We start from the raw sequence: 23,119 nt of genomic DNA, 5'->3' as shown, positions 1-23,119 counted from the left end.
TTGACAGACTTTTAGGTTGTTTCCAGATTTTGCTGTTACAGATAAAGCTGCCGTATACAAACCTTTATATGAACATCTACTTTCGTTTCTTTTGGGTAAATATCTAAGAGTGGGGTGGGAATATCATATGGTAGGTATGTGCTTAACTTTTTTAAGAAACCGCCAAACTATTTTCCAAAGTGGCTGCACCATTTTACATTTCTGTCAACAGTGTATAAGAGTTCAAATTCTTCCACATCCACGACAACACTCCAGTATGGTCAATCTAAACTTCTAGGCATTCTAACAGGTGTTTACTGATATCTCATTGTGATTTTTTTTTTTTTAAACATCTTTATTGAAGTATAATTGCCTTACAATGGTGTGTTAGCTTCTGCTTTATAACAAAGTTAATCAATTATACATATACAATATGTTCCCATATCTCTTCCCTCTTGCATCTCCCTCCCTCCCACCCTCCCCATCCCACCCCTCTAGGTGGTCACAAAGCACCGAGCTGATCTCCCTGTGCTATGCGGCTGCTTCCCACTAGCTATCTATTTTACATTTGGTAGTGTATATATGTCCATGACACTCTCTCACCCTGTCACATCTCACCCCACCCCCTCCCCATATCCTCAAGTCCATTCTCTAGTAGGTCTGTGTCTTTATTCCCGTCTTGCCACTAGGTTCTTCATGGCTTTTTTTCCCCTTAGATTCCGTATATATGTGTTAGCATACTGTATTTGTTTTTCTCTTTCTGACTTACTTCACTCTGTATGACAGACTCTAACTCCATCCACCTCATTACAAATACCTCCATTTCATTTCTTTTTATGGCTGAGTAATATTCCATTGTATATATGTGCCACATCTTCTTTATCCATTCATCTGTCGATGGACATTTAGGTGGCTTCCATGTCCTGGCTATTGTAAATAGAGCTGCAATGAACATTTTGGTACATGACTCTTTTTGAACTATGGTTTTCTCAGGGTATATGCCCAGTAGTGGGATTGCTGGATCGTATGGTAGTTCTATTTGTAGTTTTTTAAGGAACCTCCATACTGTTCTCCATAGTGGCTGTATCAATTTACATTCCCACCAACAGTGCGAGAGAGTTCCCTTTCCTCCACAGCCTCTCCAGCATTTATTGTTTCTAGATTTTTTGATGATGGCCATTCTGACCGGTGTGAGATGATATCTCATTGTAGTTTTGATTTGCATTTCTCTAATGATTAATGATGTTGAGCATTCTTTCATGTGTCTGTAGGCCATCTGTATATCTTCTTTGGAGAAATGTCTATTTAGGTCTTCTGCCCATTTTTGGATTGGGTTGTTCGTTTTTTTGTTATTGAGCTGCATGAGCTGCTTGTAAATCTTGGAGATCAATCCTTTGTCAGTTGCTTCATTTGCAAATATTTTCTCCCATTCTGATGGTTGTCTTTTGGTCTTGTTTATGGTTTCCTTTGCTGTGCAAAAGCTTTTAAGTTTCATTAGGTCCCATTTGTTTATTTGTGTTCTTATTTCCATTTCTCTGGGAGCTGGGTCAAAAAGAATCTTGCAGTGATGTATGTCATAGAGTGTTCTGCCTATGTTTTCCTCTAAGAGTTTGATAGTGTCTGGCCTTACACTTAGGTCTTTAATCCATTTTGAGTTTATTTTTGTGCATGGTGTCAGGGAGTGTTCTAATTTCATATTTTTACATGTATCTGTCCAATTTTCCCAGCACCACTTATTGAAGAGGCTGTCTTTTCTCCACTGTATATGCTTGCCTCCTTTATCAAAGATAAGGTGACCATATGTGCGTGGGTTTATCTCTGGGCTTTCTATCCTGTTCCATTGATCAATATTTCTGTTTTTGTGCCAGTACCAAACTGTCTTGATTACTGTAGCTTTGTACTATAGTCTGAAGTCAGGGAGCCTGATTCCCCCAGCTCCATTTTTCGTTCTCAAGATTGCTTTGGCTATTCGGGGTCTTTTGTGTTTCCATACAAATTGTGAAATTTTTTGTTCTAGTTCTGTGAAAAATGCCTGTGGTAGTTTGATAGGGATTGCATTGAATCTGTAGATTGCTTTGGGTAGTAGAGTCATTTTCACAATGTTGATTCTTCCAATCCAGGAACATGGTATATCTTTCCATCTATTTGTATCATCTTTAATTTCTTTCATCAGTGTCTTATAATTTTCTGCATACAGGTCTTTTGTCTCCTTAGGTAGGTTTATTCCTAGATATTTTATTCTTTTTGTTGCAATGGTAAACGGGAGTGTTTTCTTAATTTCACTTTCAGATTTTTCGTCATTAGTGTATAGAAATGCAAGAGATTTCTGTGCATTAATTTTGTATCCTGCTACTTTACCAAATTCATTGATTAGCTCTAGGAGTTTTCTGGTAGCACCTTTAGGATTCTCTATGTATAGTATCATGTCATCTGCAAACAGTGACAGCTTTACTTCTTCTTTTCCGATTTGGATTCCTTTTATTTCTTTTTCTTCTCTGATTGCTGTGGCTAACACTTCCAAAAGTATGTTGAATAATAGTGGTGAGAGTGGGCAACCTTGTCTTGTTCCTGATCTTAGTGGAAATGGTTTCAGTTTTTCACCATTGAGGACGATGTTGGCTGTGGGTTTGTCATATATGGCCTTTATTATGTTGAGGAAAGTTCCCTCTATGCCTACTTTCTGCAGGGCTTTTATCATAAATGGGTGTTGAATTTTGTCAAAAGCTTTCTCTGCATCTATTGAGATGATCATATGTTTTTTCTCCTTCAATTTGTTAATATGGTGTATCACATTGATTGATTTGCGTATATTGAAGAATCCTTGCATTCCTGGGATAAACCCCACTTGATCATGGTGTATGATCCTTTTAATGTGCTGTTGGATTCTGTTTGCTAGTATTTTGTTGAGGATTTTTGCATCAATGTTCATCAGTGATATTGGCCTGTAGTTTTCTTTCTTTGTGACATCTTTGTCTGGTTTTGGTATCAGGGTGATGGTGGCCTCGTAGAATGAGTTTGGGAGTGTTCCTCCCTCTGCAATATTTTGGAAGAGTTTGAGAAGGATAGGTGTTAGCTCTTCTCTAAATGTTTGATAGAATTCACCTGTGAAGCCATCTGGTCCTGGGCTTTTGTTTGTTGGAAGGTTTTTAATCACAGTTTCAATTTCAGTGCTTGTGATTGGTCTGTTCATATTTTCTATTTCTTCCTGGTTCAGTCTCGGCAGTTTGTGCATTTCTAAGAATCTGTCCATTTCTTCCAGGTTGTCCATTTTATTGGCGTAGAGTTGCTTGTAGTAATCTCTCATGATCTTTTGTATTTCTGCAGTGTCAGTGGTTACTTCTCCTTTTTCATTTCTAATTCTATTGATTTGAGTCTTCTCCCTTTTTCTCTTGATGAGTCTGGCTAATGGTTTATCAATTTTGTTTATCTTCTCAAAGAACCAGCTTTTAGTTTTATTGATTTTTGCTATTGTTTCCTTCATTTCTTTTTCATTTATTTCTGACCTGATCTTTATGATTTCTTTCCTTCTGCTAGCTTTGGGGTTTTTTTGTTCTTCTTTCTCTAATTGCTTTAGGTGCAAGGTTAGGTTGTTTATTCGAGATGTTTCCTGTTTCTTGAGGTAGGCTTGTATTGCTATAAACTTCCCTCTTAGCACTGCTTTTGCTGCGTCCCATAGGTTTTGGGTCGTCGTATCTCCATTGTCATTTGTTTCTAGGTATTTTTTGATTTCCCCTTTGATTTCTTCAGTGATCACTTCGTTATTAAGTAGTGTATTGTGTAGCCTCCATGTGTTTGTATTTTTTACAGATCTTTTCCTGTAATTGATATCTAGTCTCATAGCGTTGTGGTCGGAAAAGATACTTGATACGATTTCAATTTTCTTAAATTTACCAAGGCTTGATTTGTGACCCAGGATATGATCTATCCTGGAGAATGTTCCATGTGCACTTGAGAAAAATGTGTATTCTGTTGTTTTTGGGTGGAATGTCCTATAAATATCAATTAAGTCCATCTTGTTTAATGTATCATTTAAAGCTTGTGTTTCCTTATTTATTTTCATTTTGGATGATCTGTCCATTGGTGAAAGTGGGGTGTTAAAGTCCCCTACTATGATTGTGTTGCTGTCAATTTCCCCTTTTATGGCTGTTAGTATTTGCCTTATGTATTGAGGTGCTCCTATGTTGGGTGCATAAATATTTACAATTGTTATACCTTCCTCTTGGATCGATCCCTTGATCATTATATAGTGTCCTTCTTTGTCTCTTATAATATTCTTTATTTTAAAGTCTATTTTGTCTGATATGAGAATTGCTACTCCAGCTTTCTTTTGATTTCCATTTGCATGGAATATCTTTTTCCATCCCCTCACTTTCAGTCTGTATGTGTCTCTAGGTCTGAAGTGGGTCTCTTGTAGACAGCATATATATGGGTCTTGTTTTTGTATCCATTCAGCCAGTCTGTGTCTTTTGGTGGGAGCATTTAATCCATTTACATTCAAGGTAATTATCGGTATGTATGTTCCTATTCCCATTTTCTTAAATGTTTTGGGTTTGTTATTGTAGGTGTTTTCCTTCTCTTGTGTTTCTTGCCTAGAGAAGTTCCTTTAGCATTTGTTGTAAAGCTGGTTTGGTGGTGCTGAACTCTCTCAGCTTTTGCTTGTCTGTAAAGGTTTTAATTTCTCCATCACATCTGAATGAGATCCTTGCTGGGTAGAGTAATCTTGGTTGTAGGTTTTTCTCCTTCATCACTTTAAGTATATCCTGCCACTCCCTTCTGCCTTGCAGAGTTTCTGCTGAAAGATCAGCTGTTAACCTTATGGGGATTCCCTTGTGTGTTATTTGTTGTTTTTCCCTTGCTGCTTTTAATATGTTTTCTTTATATTTAATTTTTGACAGTTTGATTAATATGTGTCTTGGCGTGTTTCTCCTTGGGTTTATCCTGTATGGGACTCTCTGTGCTTCCTGGACTTGATTAACTATTTCTTTTCCCATATTAGGGAAGTTTTCAACTATAATCTCTTCAAATATTTTCTCAGTCCCTTTCTTTTTCTCTTCTTCTTCTGGGACCCCTATAATTCGAATGTTGGTGCGTTTAATGTTGTCCCAGAGGTCTCTGAGACTGTCCTCAGTTCTTTTCATTCTTTTTTCTTTATCCTGCTCTGCAGTAGTTATTTCCACCATTTTATCTTCCAGGTCACTTATCCTTTCTTCTGCCTCAGTTATTCTGCTATTGATCCCATCTAGAGTATTTTTAATTTCATTTATTGTGTTTTTCATCGTTGCTTGGTTCCCCTTTAGTTCTTCTACGTCCTTGTTAAATGTTTGCATTTTGTCTATTCTATTTCCAAGATTTTGGATCATCCTTACTATCATTATTCTGAATTCTTTTTCAGGTAGACTACCTATTTCCTCTTCATTTGTTAGGTCTGGTGTGTTTTGACCCTGCTCCTTCATCTGCTGTGTGTTTTTCTGTCGTCTCATTTTGCTTATCTTACTGTGTTTGGGGTCTCCTTTTCACAGGCTGCAGGTTCGTAGTTCCCGTTGTTTTTGGTATCTGTCCCCAGTGGGTAAGGTTGGTTCAGTGGGTTGTGTAGGCTTCCTGGTGGAGGGGACTATTGCCTGTGTTCTGGTGGATGAGGTTGAATCTTGTCTTTCTGGTGGGCACGTCCACGTCTGGTGGTGTGTTTTGGAGTGTCTGTGGCCTTATGATTTTAGGCAGCCTCCCTGCTAATGGATGGGGCTGTGTTCCTGTCTTGCTAGTTGTTTGGCATAGGGTGTCCAGCCCTGTAGCTTGCTGGTCGTTGAGTGAAGCTGGGTCTTGATGTTGAGATGGAGATCTTTGAGAGATTTTTGCCGTTTGGTATTACGTGGAGCTGGTAGGTCTCTTGTGGACCAGTGTCCTGAAGTTGGCTCTCCCACCTCAGAGGCACAGCCCTGATGCCTGGCTGGAGCACCAAGAGCCTTTCATCCACACAGCTCAGAATATAAGGGAGAAAAAAATAGAAAGAAAAAAAGAGGATAAAATAAAATAAAGCTATTATAATAAAAAATAAGAAAAAAAATTATTAAGAGTAAATGTATTCAGAAAATTTTTTTTTTAATTTTTAAAAATAGATTTATTAATTTTTTATAGTAAAAAATAAGAAAAAAATTTATTAAGAAAAAAAATTTTAATTTTTTAAAATAAAAAATATGAAAAAACTTATTAAAAAATTTTTTAATTTCTAAAAATAGAAAATACGGAAAAAATTATTAAGAAAACATATATTAGGAAAAAAAAAATTTTTTTAAGTAAAAAAAAAAAAAAAAAATGGATGGACCTAACCCTAGGACTGATGGTGAAAGCAAAGCTATACAGACAAAATCTCACCCAGAAGCATACACATATACACTCACAAAAAAAGGAAAAGGGGAAATTAATATATCCTGCTCCTAAAGTCCACCTTTTGAATTTGGGATGATTCGTTGTCTATTCAGGTATTCAACAGATGCAGGCACATCAAGTTGTTTGTGGAGCTTTAATCCGCTGCTTCTGAGGCTGCTGGGGGAGATTTCCCTTTCTCTTCTTTGTTCGTACAGCTCCCAGCGTTCAGCTTTGGATTTGGACCCGCCTCTGCATGTACTTTGCCTGAGGGCGTCCGTTCCCCGCCCAGACAGAATGGGGTTAAAGGAGCAGCTGCTTCGGGGGCTCTGGCTCACTCAGGCCGGGGGAGGGAGCGGTACGGAGGAGGCGGGGCGAGCCTGCAGCGTCAGAGGCGTCGTGATGTTGCAGCAGCCTGAGGCGCGCCGTGTGTTCTCCCGGGGAAGTTGTCCCCGGATCACGGGAGCCTGGCAGTGGCGAGCTGCACCGGCTCCCGGGAGGGGCAGTGTGGAGAGTGACCTGTGCTCCCACACAGGCTTCTTGGTGGCGGCAGCAGCAGCCTTAGCGTTTCCTACCAGTCTCTGGGGTCCGCGCTGTTAGCCGTGGCTCGCGCCCGCCTCTGGAGTTCGTCTAGGCGGCGCTCTGAATCCCCTCTCCTTGCGCGCCGTGAAACAAAGAGGCAAGAAAAAGTCTCTTGCCTCTTCGGCCGCTGCAGACTTTTTCCCGGACTCCCTCCCGACTAGCACCAAAGCCCGAGCCTCAGCTCCCAGCCCCCGCCCGCCCCGGCGGGTGAGCAGACAAGCCTCTCGGGCTGGTGAGTGCTGGTTGGCGCCGAGCCTCTGTGCGGGAGTCTCTCCGCTTTGCCCTCCGCACCCCTGTGGCTGCGCTCTCCTCCGCGGCTCTGAAGCTTCCCCCCTCTGCCACCCTCAGTCTCTGCCCGCAAAGGGGCTTCCTAGTGCCTGGAAACCTTTCCTCCTTCACGGCTCCCTCCCACTGGCGCAGGTCCCGTCCCTATTCTTTTGTCTCTGTTATTTCTTTTTTCTTTTACCCTACCCAAGTACGTGGGTATTTTCTTGCCTTTTGGGAGGTCTGACGTCTTCTGCCAGCGTTCAGTGGGTGTTCTGTAGGAGCAGTTCCACGTGTAGATGTATTTCTACTGTATCTGTGGGAAGGAAGGTGATCTCCGCGTCTTACTCTTCCGCCATCTTGCCCCTACCCTCATTGTGATTTTAATTTGCATTTACCTAGTGTTTAATTATGTTGACCATCCTTTTGGGTTCTTATTTGCCATCTATACATCTTCTTTGGTAAAGTGTCTGTTCAAGTATTTTACCCATTTTGCAATTTGATTGTTTTCTTAACAAGTTTAAGAGTTCTTTATATACTCTGGTTACCAGTCCATCATCAGACATGTGTTTTGCAAATATTTTCTCCTCATCTGTGGCTTGTCTTTTCATTTCCTTAAGAGTGTTTTTCAAAGAACAGAGTTAAGTTTTTAAAAAATATCGACTGTGCTTCTGGTATTTCATCTAAGAAATTTTTACCTAAAACAAGGTTGCAAAGGCTTTTCTGTCTTCTTCTAGATGTTTTACAATATTTGGTTTTACATTTATGTCTCTGATCCATTTCAAGTCAACTTTTTGTATATAACATGAGGAATGGATAAAAGATTAATTTTTTCACATATTCATGTCCAACTGTTCCAAAACTACTTGTTGAAAAGACTTTTCTTTCTCCATTGCATTACCTTGGCACCTTTGTCGAAAGTCAAGACCATACTTGTGTGGATCAATTCTGAACCATCTATTTCTGTTCCATTGATTCTGGCAATACCACACTACCTTAAACACAGCAACTTTATAGTAAGACTTGAAATCACGTAGTGGGAGTCCTCTAACTTTGTTGTTTTAGTTACTTTAGGTCCTTTACTTTTCCATATAAGTTTTAGAATAAACTTGTCAATTCCTACAATAAAGCCTGATAGGATTTTGATTGGTATTGTGTTGAATCTATGGATTAATTTGGGAAGAATTCACACCTTGACACACTGAATCTTTCAATCCCTGGACACTGTATATCTTTCCATTTACTTGGGACTTCTTTGATTTCTCTCATTAATGTTTTATAGTTTTCATCACATCAATCTTGCATGTTTGTGAGATTTATCACTAAGTAGTTTTCATTTTGTGACACTATAGTAAATGGTACTGTTTTTAAAATTTTAATTTCCAGTTGTTCACCACTAGTATGTACATAAAAATACAGTTTTCGAAAAAACTGACCTTGAATCCTGCAACCTTATTAAACTTACTTAATAGATCTAGTGGCTTTCAAAAAAATTCTTTGGAAATTTTTATGTAGACAATTATGTCTATAAAGACAGTGTTATTCTTTCCTTTTCAATCTGATGTCTTTTATTTCTTTTTCCTGTCTTACTGCACTGACTAGGACCTCCAGTATGATTTTGAATAGTAGTGGTGAAAGCACATGGGGGAAAGCATTGAGTCTTTCTTCATTAAGTATGCTCTTAACTATAGGGTTTTTGTGTATATCCTTTATTAGATTGAGAAAATTCTCTTTCATTCCTGGTTTCCCAAGAGATTTTATCATGGTTTATGTTGAATTCTGATTGCCTGCATCTACTGGGATGAACATATGGTTTTTTCTTTAGTCTGTTGACATGGTGAATTACACTAATTGATTTACAAATTTTGAGCCAACCTTGCATCCTGGGAAAAATTCCACTTAAATGATATGTTATTCTTCTTATAAACTGTTGGGATGAATTTGCTAATTTTTTTACATCTATATTCATGAGAGAATTTGGTCTGTACTTTTCTTATTAATGTCTTTGGCTGGATTTGGTATCAGGGTAATTTACACTGGCCTTATAAAACGAGTTGGGACATGTTCCCTCCTCCATTTTCTGGAAGAGTCTGCATAAATTGGTATTACTTCCTAAAATGTTCGGTAGAATTCAACAGTGGAGACATGTAGGTCTGGAGTTTTTGTTGAGGGAAAATTTTGAATCACAAATGCAATTTCTTTAATAGAGATAGGATTACTCAGGTTACCTATTTCTTCTTGAGTGAGCTTTAAAGAAATTTGTGCATTTAAGTTATGAAGTTTATTGGCATAAAGTTAACATTCTGTTATGAATTTTTAATATGTGTAGAATCAGTAGTGATGTCTCCTCTTCCTCATATACCTGATATTTATAATTTGTGTCTTCTCTCTTTTCCTGGTCAGTCTGGCTAAAGTTTATTGAATTTATTGATCTCAACTAGATTTTGGTCTCATTTTCTCTATTGCTTTTGCTGTTTTTCCTTTCTTTTTTTTAAAAGATTTATTTATTTATTTGGCTGCATTGGGTCTTAGTTACGGCACGCGGGATCTTTGTTGCAGCATGTGGAATCTTTCATTGCGGCACATGGGCTTCTCTCTAGTTGTGGCGCGTGGGCTCAGTAGCTACGGCGCAGGCTTAGTTGCCCTGAGGCATGTGGGATCTTCGTTCCCCAACCAGGGATCAAACCTGCGTCCCCTGCATTAGAAGGCGGATTCTTAACCACTGGACAACTAGGGAAGTCCCCTGTTTTTATTTTCAATGATTCTACTTTTGTCTTTATTATTTCCTTCCTTTTGCTCACTTTCATTTTAAACTGCTCTTCTATTTTCTTAATGTAAAAGCCTACATTAAAGATTTCAGATTTCTTTCTAATATAAACACTGATTGTTCTAAATTTCTACCTAGGCACTGCTTTAGCTGGACTATACAAAATTTGACACGCTCAAATGTTCATTTTCATTCTATTAACAAGATATTTTAACATTTCTGACTTTCTCTTTGACTATGGGTTATTTAGAAATGCATTTAATTTCCAAATATATGGGGATTATCCACATATTTTTGTTACTGCTTTCTTGTTTAATTCTGTTGTGGTCAGAGAATATGCTGATTTCTCTTTTAAAAATTTGTTTGTTTGTTTTATGGCCCAAAATATGGTCCATCTTGATGAATGTACCATATGCACATGAAAGGAATGTGTATTTTGAAACTTATTTAATGTTCTATAAATGTCAATTAAATCAAGCTGGATGATAGTGTTGTTCAAGTCTTCCACGTCCTCCCTGATTTTCTATCTACTTCTACTGATTACCAACAGAGGTAGATTATTATTTGTGTATTTCTCCTTCAGTTCTATCCATTTTTGCTTCAAGTATTTCGAAGCTCTGTTGTTAGGTACATATACATTTAAAATTGTTATGTCTACTTGATAAATTATTTAGTCATTATGTAATATCCCTCTTTATTCCTGGTAATAGAATAACATTTTATATGTGACTAACAATCCACACCAAAACATGACTAGGAAAAAAAACCCAATATAGTGACTGCACTTTCACCTTTAGGGCAATGCCCAACCTCAAACCCACCTTCATCCCCACCCCCAATTTCTTCTCTTGGAGACTCCACAGCAAGTGGAAACGGTTTCTAAGGGTGAGTGGGGCTTACCGAGTTATGTCACAGAGGTTCTGAAAGACCTTCTCTGGGTTCTGGCCATCAGGGCCACTCACATGCCCCATTTCCTTTAGCTGCTGTACCTTCTGCAGAGCCACACTCACTGCATAGCGCATAAACTCATTGCTGGACCTTAGAACAGACAGGCTCTCTTCATGACTTTGGGTACTGTCCCTAGAGAGAGAGAAAGAGAAAGATTCCTCTACAGCTATTGGGACCTGGAATTAGGTTTTCTAGGGACTGTTCAGGATAATAGTACCCAGCAAGCTCTAAATGACAGACTCTAGGCAGCCCATGCCAGAGTCACTGCCATGGCTGTCCTACAAATATCATTCTCAGTGTTACCTCACTTTCTCCCCCTCCCCCACTCCTTTAACTCTGATGAAATTTAAATGTCAGTCTTAGTTTTCTTTAGTGGTTTTTTTTTGTTGTTGTTCCTTTGTTTTTTTAATTCAGGTTTTTCTTTCTTCTTTTTTTATCTGTTAGCGTGTTTGAGCTACTTTGCTTGATTTTCTTAGAACACATTGTTGGAATTCATCCTATTTTTTCATTCACTAGTCCACTGTTTCTGATTTTTCCTTTAATAATTCAAAGTATCTCTTTAATGCCTAGGTAGGATTGTTCTGCCTTCATTTCAAGAAAATTACAAACCTCCCACCTTACTTCTTACTGTATATGTGCTAAGAATTGCAAATGCAAGAAGCTAGGTAATATCAGTGAGCCTGGGTAGGTATTTTTAGCTTCCCCACACTGCTGTCTTTAAGCACTTTGCTAGAACCTTACCTGAAAAGAGCGGTGAGAAGATCAGACACAAATTTCATGGACAAAAAACTATCATTTGTTTTGTTGGCCATTTTAGTTTTGCCTTTACCAGCTTTTTCATTAAGGATGTCAGAGAGTTCCTTGTAACACATAAATAAGCTCAGAACCTCCTCAAACTTATTCTTACTGTGTAAAAAGGAAAAAGAGACCACCAAGGACAAGCATCAGAATACTGTGGTTTACTTTCACATACAGTAATAAAGAAATCACAATGCTTCTTTAGATGTCATATTTTAGACCCAACATTACAAATGAATGGATCTTCATTAACATAGCACTCCCAGGTCATACCAATCTGGGTTATTTCTTTTCTTCCCTTATTTATACCAGTCACTGCAGAGAATGAAAGTTCAATACTACCACCAATCAAAATTTCTCTGTTAAAATCAGGAGTTCTTATGTTCAGGGTCTGAGGAATTTTGAATACATTAAAGCCTGCTGGAGGGACAAAATTCACCAGCCTCTTTGGCATATGCTTTGGTGTTCCCTGGTAGAAAGAACATAGTTTGGTCTTAGGCTACATGTCCATTAATACATAGTGTATGGTCTGTGGTCTGTTCATACCTAGCATATTGTTTAGTGTTAAAAAAAAAAAAAACGCACACACACACATAAAATGAACTACAAGTAGAGTCACAGCAATACCTTACCTGAAATTACTTATGGAGAAATTATATTCTATTAGAACCTCACAAACTCCCATAACAAGAGAAGCGCAGATATTGTTTTTGATGCCAATACCAGTGCTCTGAGAAAAATCTGATGATTTGTCCTAAAAGACAGAAGATAAAATTAATAAGCTATTAAAAACCTCCATTATTCAACACAGCTGAGACTTAGCAATTACCAGTTCAAAGTCCTCTAGTTCACTCTTAATCATTCTACTAGTAATAGACTCCAACATATCATCTAAGTCTTGGTAGAATCCCTCTTCTTCCTCCTCCTCTTCTTCCTGCTGTAGGGGCATCACTCTACTCTTATACCAGGCCAAACAGTGTTGAATACAACATAGCAGACAATCCTGCAGAAGAAAATAATAATTGAATATTCTTGTTAAAGGATAACCTATGAAGCTGTTGATAATCAACAAATAATCCTTATCTATAAGGCTAAAGTAAGTTATTCATTAGCATCACAAGTTAAGTCAATCTGGATTAACAAAACCGGAAAAAAAATAATTGAACTAACAGAGGCATTGTTTTCTGGCCTTTCCCAAAGGCACTGGCTTCATAAGTAGCTGACACCTAAGAATGCAAGAGATGTGCTGCCTCTGATCTGGTACAAACACCATGGAGCCAGGTTGTGAAATTAAATCCTCTCTAGCTCCTTTGAGTCCCAGAGGCTATTCTAAAGATAGGGGTTTATGTTGAGGGAATCTTTGGGAGACCAATCTTTAGCATCTCTGATCCAGGCTGAGGACATCTCAGTTATAAGTCACTTGGGATGAGAGAGTTTCAGTTTTTATCTTTTCTTCTCTTTCTGAGGCTAGACAACTAGAATAGAAAACCAACCTGTCCTAGTTCCTCTGAAGGTTCGACAGAATGCCAATTCTTAGCTCAGCCTAAATCATATACCCCAGACTAATGAAGCAGGTCCCCTGGGTTCATCTGCTTCTGGGCGACCTCCTTCTCTCCATTCTAAAGTATATTTATTTAGTATATGTAATCAAAGAGCCATAAACGGGAGATAAAATGCTCCTTGGGAGAAACAATGGATGCCTTGATTTAGTAAAGTGCTGACATGCAGGTATCTTACCAAGAAAACCAAGGTGAAGATGGGTCAGAAAAGATAAGCAGGTAAGAGTTAAGAGTAAAAATTCATTGGGAGTACCAGGAAGAGCGCTTCACAGGGGAAGGTATCTGTTTCTGAAGATCAACCATATCAACAGGGCTGATAGTTTTACTTAAGAGTAAAAATAATGGTTCTGGGAGGAGGGAAAAAAGTCTCACCAGTGGTTCCTGTAGAGAGATCTGATCTCCTTGGGTCAGAATACAAGCTTCTAATTTCAGAGGTGGCAGCATATCAGGTTCTGGCTCATAGACTTGTTTTAACTGTGTATAGTAAGGAAAAAGATACCATGGCTTATGAATTTTTTTCACTTTTTTAGCGGGTCAAGCTAATGGCACCTTTAATGCTTTCTAAGACATTATTTCCCAACTGTCCAAAAAACATTGCAGCAAAATTTGTGTTGCTTTGGCTCAACCATATCCTTTGCCCTTGCTTTAGGCACTGTACTAACTGAGATCTTCTCTCCTATTTCCACTTCATAACCTCTCCTATAAAACATCATACTCTCTCACATCAATTCCTAAATTTGTATAGGCAATCAGCATTTTCAGTATAGCTTGAAGGTTAAGAATATAGGCTCTACCTGTGCTCTAGAGCCTGGGAGCCACAACTACTGAGTCCACGTGCCACAACTACTGAAGCCCGCAGGCCTAGAGCCCGTGCTCCGCAACAAGAGAAGCCACCGCAATGAGAAGCCCGCTCACCGCAACCAAGAGTAGCCCCCCTCGCTGCAACTAGAGGAAGCCTGCGCACAGCAACGAAGACCCAACGCAGCCATAAAAAAAAAAAAAAAAAAAAAAGAATATAGGCTCTAGAGTCAGACTGGCTGAGTCTAAAATCCCAGTACAACCACTTATTAATTCAATAAAGGTATCCATGCCTTGGTTCCTCATCTGTGAAATGAGGATATTATTAATATAAATGTATAAATTCATATAAGGATTAAACATGCTAACACACGTAAAGAGCTTCAAATACTACTTGGCACATAACAGAGCTCAAAAAACTGTTAGTTAACTCAGCCATAAAAAAGAATGAAATAATGCCATTTACAGCAACAAAGATGGACCCAGAGATTATCATACTAAGTGAAGTAAGTCAGACTGAGAAAGACAAATACTATATGATATCACTTATATGTGGAATCTAAAATATGATACAAATGAACTTACTTACAAAACAAACAGACTCACAGATACAGAAAACAAACTTATGGCTCCCAAAGGGGAAAGAGGGGGTATAAATTACGACTTTGGGATTAGCAAATACCAACTACTGTATATAAGATAAATAAACAACAAGATCCTACTGTATAGCACAGGGAACTATACTGAATATCCTGTAATAAATCATAATGGAAAAGAATATGAAAAAGAATATATATATAACTGAATCACTTTGCTGTACACCAGAAACTAACACAACATTGTAAATCAACTATACTTCCATTAAAAAAAAAGTTAGTTATCATTTTTCTCTTTTTTAACTTTTGGGAGTCTGTAGAATTTTACAGGTCCACATACTAACCTAAGTTGGGAAGCACTGGTCTATGCCTTCAGTCATAATTTGCAATGTTAAATGTGCAAATGTAGATGGACTGATCATTACAGTTTGACAGACACAATATAACAGGATACAGATTTTATATAGGATCAGGTCCAAGGCCCACTGAAAAGCTTTTGATGAATAGTATAGGACCTTCCAATAATTTCTCCACATCTGAGACCTTACTTTCAAATGGAGCTTCTTTAGCAGAATTATCACAAAGCAACGGCATAAAAAGGAGGGAGAGGGAGAGAAAGAGCAGTTCCATTTATAGCAAAATGGTGGACTAGGGTTTAGAGAAATCCTCAAGGTAAAGAACGGTAAATAATATTGCATTAAAAATTTTATATAGACATATTTATTAAATAGATAGCTAAGAGGAAAGGAAAAGGAAAGTAAAAAGGAATCATGAAATTAAAGACAAGGCCTAGCTAGGGCCCTCATGGGGTGGAGGTTGGATCAGAAACCTTCACATAAAGCTCGAATTCTCAGAAGGAGATATTCTTAGTGGATAAACCTAAAAAAATAAATCCACCACATGGAGGAAGATGGTAGAGGGATATGTACCTGCCTAACTGACCCCTGACTTTAGGTGAAGGGGGAAAAATGTCTCTCCTGGGACTTTCTAACCACAAGCCAGTCTCCAAATGTAGATGGGGCTAGAATTCACACTACTTGTGTAGTCCGAAAAATCAAAAGCCAAAAATTTAGCTGAAAGTTTAAAGAAAGATAACATACAACTTTGAAAAAAGTTAAGGGAAAAAATGGAAAAAAGGAAATAGAGACAATTTCAAATTTTACATAAACTAGAAAAAGAGGGAACATCCCTAATCATTTTATTAAGCTCATATTAAACCAAGGAAGTTCAGTATGAGAAATGAAAATTACAGGCCATTCCCTCTTATAAACATATATGTAAAAGTCCTAAATGAATACCAAACTCAGTAGTGTATAAAAAAGGTAATATATCATCATCAATTTGAGTTCATCCCAGGAATGCAATTTTTTTTTTGGCCGTGCCACACGGCAGGCAGGATCTTAGCTCCCTGATGACCAGGGATGGAATCCGCGCCCCCTGCAGTTGGAAGTGCGGAGTCTTAACCACTGGACTGCCAGGGAAGTCCCCCCGCCATGTTGTTTTAAAAGATTAAATAATATAATTCATCACAGTAATAGGTTAAAGGAGTAAAATCATAATGGTCATCTCAATAGATACAAAAATGTATTTGATAAAATTCAACATACATTCAAGAGTAAAACAACAGATCTGAAATGGCAGAGGAGAAAGTAAACTTGAAGATAGATTACAAGAAAATATCAAATCTGAAGAAAATAGTGGAAAGGAGAGAAAAGGGGGATAGAAAAAAATATTTGATGAAATAATCAGTGGACATTTCTCAAATTTGGTGACAAGCATCAACTTAGAGATCCAAAAAGCTTAATCAACTCCAAATAGGAGAAAAACATGCTTGGACTCTTGAGCTAGACGATCTGAGTTCAAATCCCAGCTCTCTGCCGCTAATTAACTGTGTGACCTTGGGCAAATTAAATTACTTAACCTCTCAGACCCTTAAAATATAAATCTGTAAAATGGAGATGACAGTTCTTATTTCACAGGGTTTTGTGAGGACTAAATGAGATCATCCACCATATAGTGCTGCATAAATTGCTTGGCCTTCTATAAGTGCTAAACATTAGGTACTGTTGTTATTACTATTAGTACATAATAGTATCTTGAACTCTCTCAATATATAAAAAGATTCACGTAATGAAATATTATTTAGCCATAAAAAGGAATGCAGCACTGATACATGCTACAACATGGATGACTCCTGAAAACATCATGTTAAGTGAAAGAAGTCAGTCACAAAAGACCACACACTGTATGAATCCATTTACATGAAATGTCCAGAATAGGCAAGTCTATAGAGACAGAAAGAAGATAAGTGATTGCTTAGGGGTAGGAGGATGGGGGAAGGATGGGAGAATTAGAGGGTGGTAGCTAAATGGCGTAGGGTTTTTTTTCCTGAGGTGATAAAATGTTCTCAAATTGATTATGGTGATGGTTGCACAACTCTGCAAATATATGAGTTATATTTTTTTAAATGGGTGAACTGCATGGTATGTGAATTATATCACCACAAAACTGTTATTAAACTGTTATTAAAAAAACATTCAAATAAATGCTTAATGAATAAACGTTGAGTAAAAGGTCTTATTTACAGCAGATATTCTCCAGTTGAATTTTTCTCATCTTGATATTCCTCTGAAATATTTCATAATTTAAAGCTTTTTTTAAAACTGAGAAATACAGAAAATAACCTAATAGACACTCATGAATATGTCACTCAGATTTAACAAATGTCAATATTGTGCTATATTTTCTCCAAATCTCTCTTTTTCTTCTTTCAGAAATAAACATAACAGATAAAGCTGCTGATGGCCTCTATACAAATGGTTCTTCAGAGCGTCCTTCTAACTTAGGATGTAGACTGTTAACTGAGAGGGATAACTGTCACATAATGGCAATAAGTGGTGATTAAAATAAAACAACATGAAATAGCATCACATACCTCAGGCATGGTCACAATGTACCACTGCACTAGTTGGGAACTATTTCATATTTTGAAAATTATGAAGAATGTCAATCGCCTCTTAATGCCTTAGTATCTGTTCCCTTATATCCATAAAAATACATTTTACCTGTGAGAGCAGAGTTTGCATGATTGAATTAGCCAGCTGAGAATTTCTTCGAAGGACATCATAGAACCCCTAAAAGGAATCAAACAGAGGACAAATAAGCTCTTTGATGAATAAATGAACAACAATATCCTAACAGATTTAGGTCTATGATCCATTACAAGGTAATTTTTTTTTTTTTTTTCCAGCATCTGTAAACTACATTCATAGAGTGCTTACTGGGCACATCAGATACAAAAGAGTTGGGACGGGGGCAGGTAAGAACTTAAGAAATTAAATATACACATTAATTTTGCCACTAATTTAACTACTAGGGAAGTACAAATTTGTACAAGTTATACTTTATAGTGAAATTTTGATATCTGTCAAAAGGATAAGTTATACATACAATGCAGTAAAAAATGTTTTAAAACTGTGCTTAGTATCACAGAACTACCCCGAAATGGGTTGATAAAATGCCTATACAGCACTATACAGATATATTTCACATTAAAGATTGCTTGTAAAGTACAAATACTTTGACCCCATTGCTGAGAAATCTATGGCTGACAACTATGTGTGCAGTTCCTCTAAGAAACATCGCACGCAGTATTTGTAGTCCATCTCTCCTTTAAACTCCACTTTATTTTTAGTTTCACTTCCTAACGAGTTCTCTTCAGAACCGTTTATATTTCTTTTGTCTGATCATCTTCTTTGAGTTTCCTGATTTCATTTTTTAAACAATTTATAGTTTCACGACTTGCTTTTAATCTCTCTTTAAGCTCTGCAATTTCAAAGTTTGTTTTTTTTCCCCACAGCTTCTAATTTTTCTCTGGTTTTCACTTCAAGTTCTGCAAATTCTGTTTCATGCTTATAGGCTCCTAAGGTAAGCTGACGAGATGTTGTTAATAATTGTAGCATCACTGCTGTTGGGTCTTGAAATATTTCATCATAGAACTCTGAAACCACTGTCTTTTTTCCCAGCATTGCATTGGTGTCTGATTGAAATAGCTTTAATAAATGATACAGGGTTACAGGTCTTTCATTAGGATCAATGAAAAATATTTTGATGATTATTTCGAATTCACCCCAACCTGTTTCAGTAATTTCATACGGAGGCTTAGTAACAACTCTTAAAGGATTGCCATAGCTTTCATGTAATTTAAATTGGATTTTCTTCACATATGCTGACATATCCTCATTTCTGTATGGTTTTACATATACTGTCCACTGATGGGTGTGCCCATCCTCTTCTCTTTTCTTTCCACAATATGGAGCAACATTACCATAAACTATTGGTTTAACGACCGTAACCCCCTTCACTCTCCCGCCGGAGTCAGGCTCAAATTCGGCCATTCTCTTGAACATACTGTCCTACAGAAGAAGCCGCGACTGCCAGGGAAAGAGACTGGGGCCAGCGGACTCGCCGCTCCGCTCCTCCCGCGCCGGCCCAAGGAGGAGGGTTTCTGGCCGAAGGAAGACGAGTCAGCAGTGCTCAGTGTGCTGAGGAATCGCCAACGCCTCACGGCAGAGGGCGTCGCGGAAGCCCATTCAGCCCCACGCGGGAGGAGAGCAGGACGGGAAGGGTGGCAGTTACAATATAATTTTTAAAATTTGGAGGTAGATAAGATTGAGATTTTTTTTTTTTGATATGGATGACTGTGCAGAAAAGAGTTATTAACACAGTGGTCTGAGACTGCTATCCTTAGAAAGGTCTGCTTCCAAGGTTGGCCCTTGGCTGGTGGCTGGGAATTTGCCTGGTAAACAGTTTTTTCCTATACTGATATAAAACTCCCTAAACAATGAGAAGCTTACTGTGCCTCAACTGTTTGTACAAACAATATAGTTTATGCTGAAAACCTGATTTCCTTCTGGGAGTTAGGAATTTTGGTACATGCTACTAAGTAAAGGTGCCTATGTGACCAGCTGCCAATAAAAAACCTTGGGTGCTAATAAGCTTCCCTAGTAGAATACGCTTTGCATATGTTATCACAACTTATTTGAATATGCTTTGCATACGTTATCACAACTCATTTGCTGGAAGAATTAAGTGCATCCTGTGCAATCTCACTTGGAGAGGACTCTTAGAAGCTTGCACCTGGTCTCCTGTGGACTTCACCCTATGTGCCTCACGCCTCTGTTTTTTGCTTTGTATCCTTTAACTCTAAATCTCAGCCATGAGAACAAATTTACGCTCAGTTTGATCAGTCCTTCTAAAGAAATCTTTAAACAGAGAGGTGGTTTTGGGGACCCCCAATACAACAAACAATTGTTCCAGCACCGTTTGTTGAAAAGACCATCCTCTCTCCACTGAATTACCTTGGGATCTCCGTCAAAACTCCACTGACCAGGGACGTCGTTGGTGGTGCAGTGGTTAAGAATCTGCCTGCCAATGCAGGGGACACAGGTTCGAGCCCTGGTCCGGGAAGATCCCACATGTCGCAGAGCAACTAAGCCCACATGCCACAACTACTGAAGCCCGCCTAGAGCCCGTACTCCGCAACAAGAGAAGCCACCGCAATGAGAAGCCCGCGCACCGTAACGAAGAGTAGCCCCCGCTCACTGTAATTAGAGAAAGCCTGCGCGCAGCAACGAAGACCCAACGCAGCCCAAAAATAAATTAATTAAAAAAAAAAAAGAAAAAACTCAACTGACCAACTTTATACTTGTTCAATTGTTTTGTTCATTTTAGGTGGTTTACACTCCACATAAATTTTATTATTATATATATTTTAAATTTATTTATTTATTTTTGGCTGCACTGGGCCTTCGTTGCTGTGCGTGGGCTTCCTCTAGTTGCAGAGAGTGGGGGCTACTCTTTGTTGCGGTGCGCGGGCTTCTCATTGTGGTGGCTTCTCTTGTTGCAGAGCACGGGCTCTAGAGCACAGGCTCAGTAGTTGTGGCGCACAGGCTTAGTTGCTCCGCGGCACGTGGGATCCTCCCGGACCAGGGCTCGAACCCGTGTCCCCTGCATTGACAGGCAGATTCTTAACCCCTGTGCCACGAGGGAAGTCCAAGATATTTTTAATTATTAAAAAAAATTCAATGCTTGCCTGAGTATGCCAGTAGACTTTAAAATGTTCTAATCTTTAACCCAGCAATGTGGTCAAATATTCAGGTACAACAACATTCATGGTGAAAAACTGGAAACAACAGAAATGCTCCAAAACAGTTAAATAAATTACTGTATACATAAAGAACACTTTTTAGCATTAAAAATTATGTGTCAAAGAACATTTAATGAAATGGGAAAATACTTAAAACATAATATTAAGAGATAAAAGCTAGATAAATCTTATGATTCCAATTTTGTATAAATATACATATATGAGTGCTGGGATTAGTAATAATATTTTAAAAAATATTTTCCTGTATTTTCTACAATGAACCTGAAAAATCCGATGTCTGGTACAGTGCCTGGCAACCACTGTAGCTCAATAAATGTTATTTTAAAAAGGGCAAATAAAAGTATTACAATAGCTGTTCTCTGAAATGACTTCCACTTAATCTATTTGCTAGATTATCTAATGCTCGCCATCCTATAAAATACGTATGCTGAAGTACACAGCATACTAAATGCTAGCAATTGTAGTGCAATCCCTCATGACTGCAAACTTCTGTTCCCACTGGCTGAATTATATCCTAATCACAAGTCAGTAGTAATATTTGTTCCACTCAGTTTTTGCTAATTGTACCATCATTGTTAATTATGTGATCTAACCAGACATTCTGTAAACTGTTGGAAACCAAGTGCAAAACGAAAAAGAAGTTGTTTCTGGGAATTCCCTGGCCGTCCAGTGGTTGGGACTCTGCACTTTCACTGCCGAGGGCACAGGTTCAATCCCTGGTCGGGGAACTAAGATCCCACAAGCCATGTGGCATGGCCAAAAACAACAACAACAACGAAAAAACGAGAAGTTGCTTTTATAAAAACTAAGTTGAATGTTTTGGAAAGACTTAATAAAAGTAAATCTCTAAAACCAATTTCTGATGAATTAGGGGTAAGACAATTCTAAAAACTTAGGGGAAAAACTGAACATATCTAGAAGATTTCTATACTAAGACTGTATCTGAAGTGTCTTAAAGTTTTTATCCTACTTTACGTAAGCAAAACCTTGAAATTATAGGCAATACATTAAAGTTATGGTTTGTCTGAGAGACAGGAAGTTCCAAATGGCAGACTCATACTCAAAACCAAAAGAACTTGGCCTTAAAACTAAAGACTGGTAAATTAACAGTACATTTAAATATTTCAAATTAAAATAAAACATTTAAGGTGTTTTAACTATTCTTTATGATTCCTCACCTTAAACAACTTTTTGGCTAAGCATCACTAACTACTGGTCCTAACTGCATTAAATAAGAGCATACCTACTGTACTTTGATAATCAGAAAAAAAATTATTAAAATTAAACGGATTATTAGTGGAGTTGGGGAGGGAAGTACTACATCTCTTCACTCTGCTGATTTACCTCATAAAGCATGAGTCGAACATCAGCCTGCTGGCCTAAGCATCTCCTCAAACTATCCATGATCTCAAGGCAAAAGGTTTCATTGGCGACAGAATTGTAACGGCTATGGACATCCACATGGACCTGAAAAGAAGAGAGGCCAGTTCATGTCTATCTTACCAGAGTAAGTAGTTTCTATTAAGGGGGTAAAATGAGCTGATGTACTTGGTCAAAGAACCTTACATTTAGCTTTCCCCATATGCCAAAACCCAGGACTGAGGCCGACATTATAATCATTATTAGGCCATGATAAGTTATCACTCTTATTCTAGTTCGGACTAAGAGAATTTTCAAGCACTTAAAAAAATTAACTCTTCCTTATTCCTTAAGATTTTCCTTGGCAATGTCACCTGCTTAGGAAGGCACACAGATTATTTCATGCCTCTAGACTTCAGTAGTCATAATAAACTTGATTTTACATAAAAGGTCTAAAAGACTTCCTTAAATGTCTTCAATAGCTAGAAGAATTGAGCTCTTTTTGGTTCCGTGAACTCCTGAGAGTTTTAGAGGTAGGTAGTTGTTTTGTTTTGGACTTGACAAAGAATAACACTGCTTGTTTGATTCACATAATAAATTCAGACATTATAGACCAAGAACTCCTAATCCTTACTTCAGGCATCTTAGTGAGGAAGTTAATACTGACTGAGGTCAAATCCCAGTTCTACCCATTACTGGCCATATCACCTTGGGCAAGTTATTTAACCTCTCTCAGTCTCAGTTTTCTTACCCTTAAATTGGGGATAATAACAATACATAAATGATACCCAGTGTTAATAATATTTAATCTATGCCATATGTTATAAACAAAAGTTTTGTATAGTTATACCAGAGCAATAAAGGATTCTTAATGAAACTGGTAAACAGATACGTCTCTTATTTACAAATCGTATATTACTGAATTTAAATGACAAAGACA

At 37.9% G+C, this 23,119-nt stretch overlaps 1 protein-coding gene and 1 pseudogene across 3 annotated transcripts in view; both read right to left on the bottom strand.

Moving 5' to 3' along the window:
* The window catches only part of FANCI (FA complementation group I), a gene marked incomplete at its 3' end in the record, with an annotated part of 83,788 nt that overhangs the window by 14,646 nt on the left and 46,023 nt on the right, over nucleotides 1-23,119 (bottom strand). For both annotated transcript variants that reach the window (XM_082385834.1, XM_082385833.1), the window contains exons 18-24: nucleotides 22,165-22,287; nucleotides 17,717-17,785; nucleotides 13,630-13,731; nucleotides 12,528-12,701; nucleotides 12,331-12,452; nucleotides 11,642-11,806; nucleotides 10,853-11,032 (exon numbers count right to left, since the gene is read on the bottom strand). In XM_082385834.1, coding sequence (XP_082241960.1) covers nucleotides 10,853-11,032; nucleotides 11,642-11,806; nucleotides 12,331-12,452; nucleotides 12,528-12,701; nucleotides 13,630-13,731; nucleotides 17,717-17,785; nucleotides 22,165-22,287 — 935 coding nt within the window. The remainder of the gene's footprint in view (nucleotides 1-10,852; nucleotides 11,033-11,641; nucleotides 11,807-12,330; nucleotides 12,453-12,527; nucleotides 12,702-13,629; nucleotides 13,732-17,716; nucleotides 17,786-22,164; nucleotides 22,288-23,119) is intronic.
* On the bottom strand, nucleotides 17,793-22,142 carry LOC309625798 (YEATS domain-containing protein 4 pseudogene; annotated as a pseudogene). The gene has a single exon. The product of its transcript is annotated as a YEATS domain-containing protein 4 pseudogene (transcript).

This window comes from Balaenoptera borealis, assembly GCF_965194805.1.
Source record: "Balaenoptera borealis genome assembly, chromosome: 3".
NCBI lineage: Eukaryota > Metazoa > Chordata > Mammalia > Artiodactyla > Balaenopteridae > Balaenoptera > Balaenoptera borealis.
Note: the sequence above shows the minus strand (reverse complement) of the source record. Positions and strands in the feature narration are given on the sequence as shown.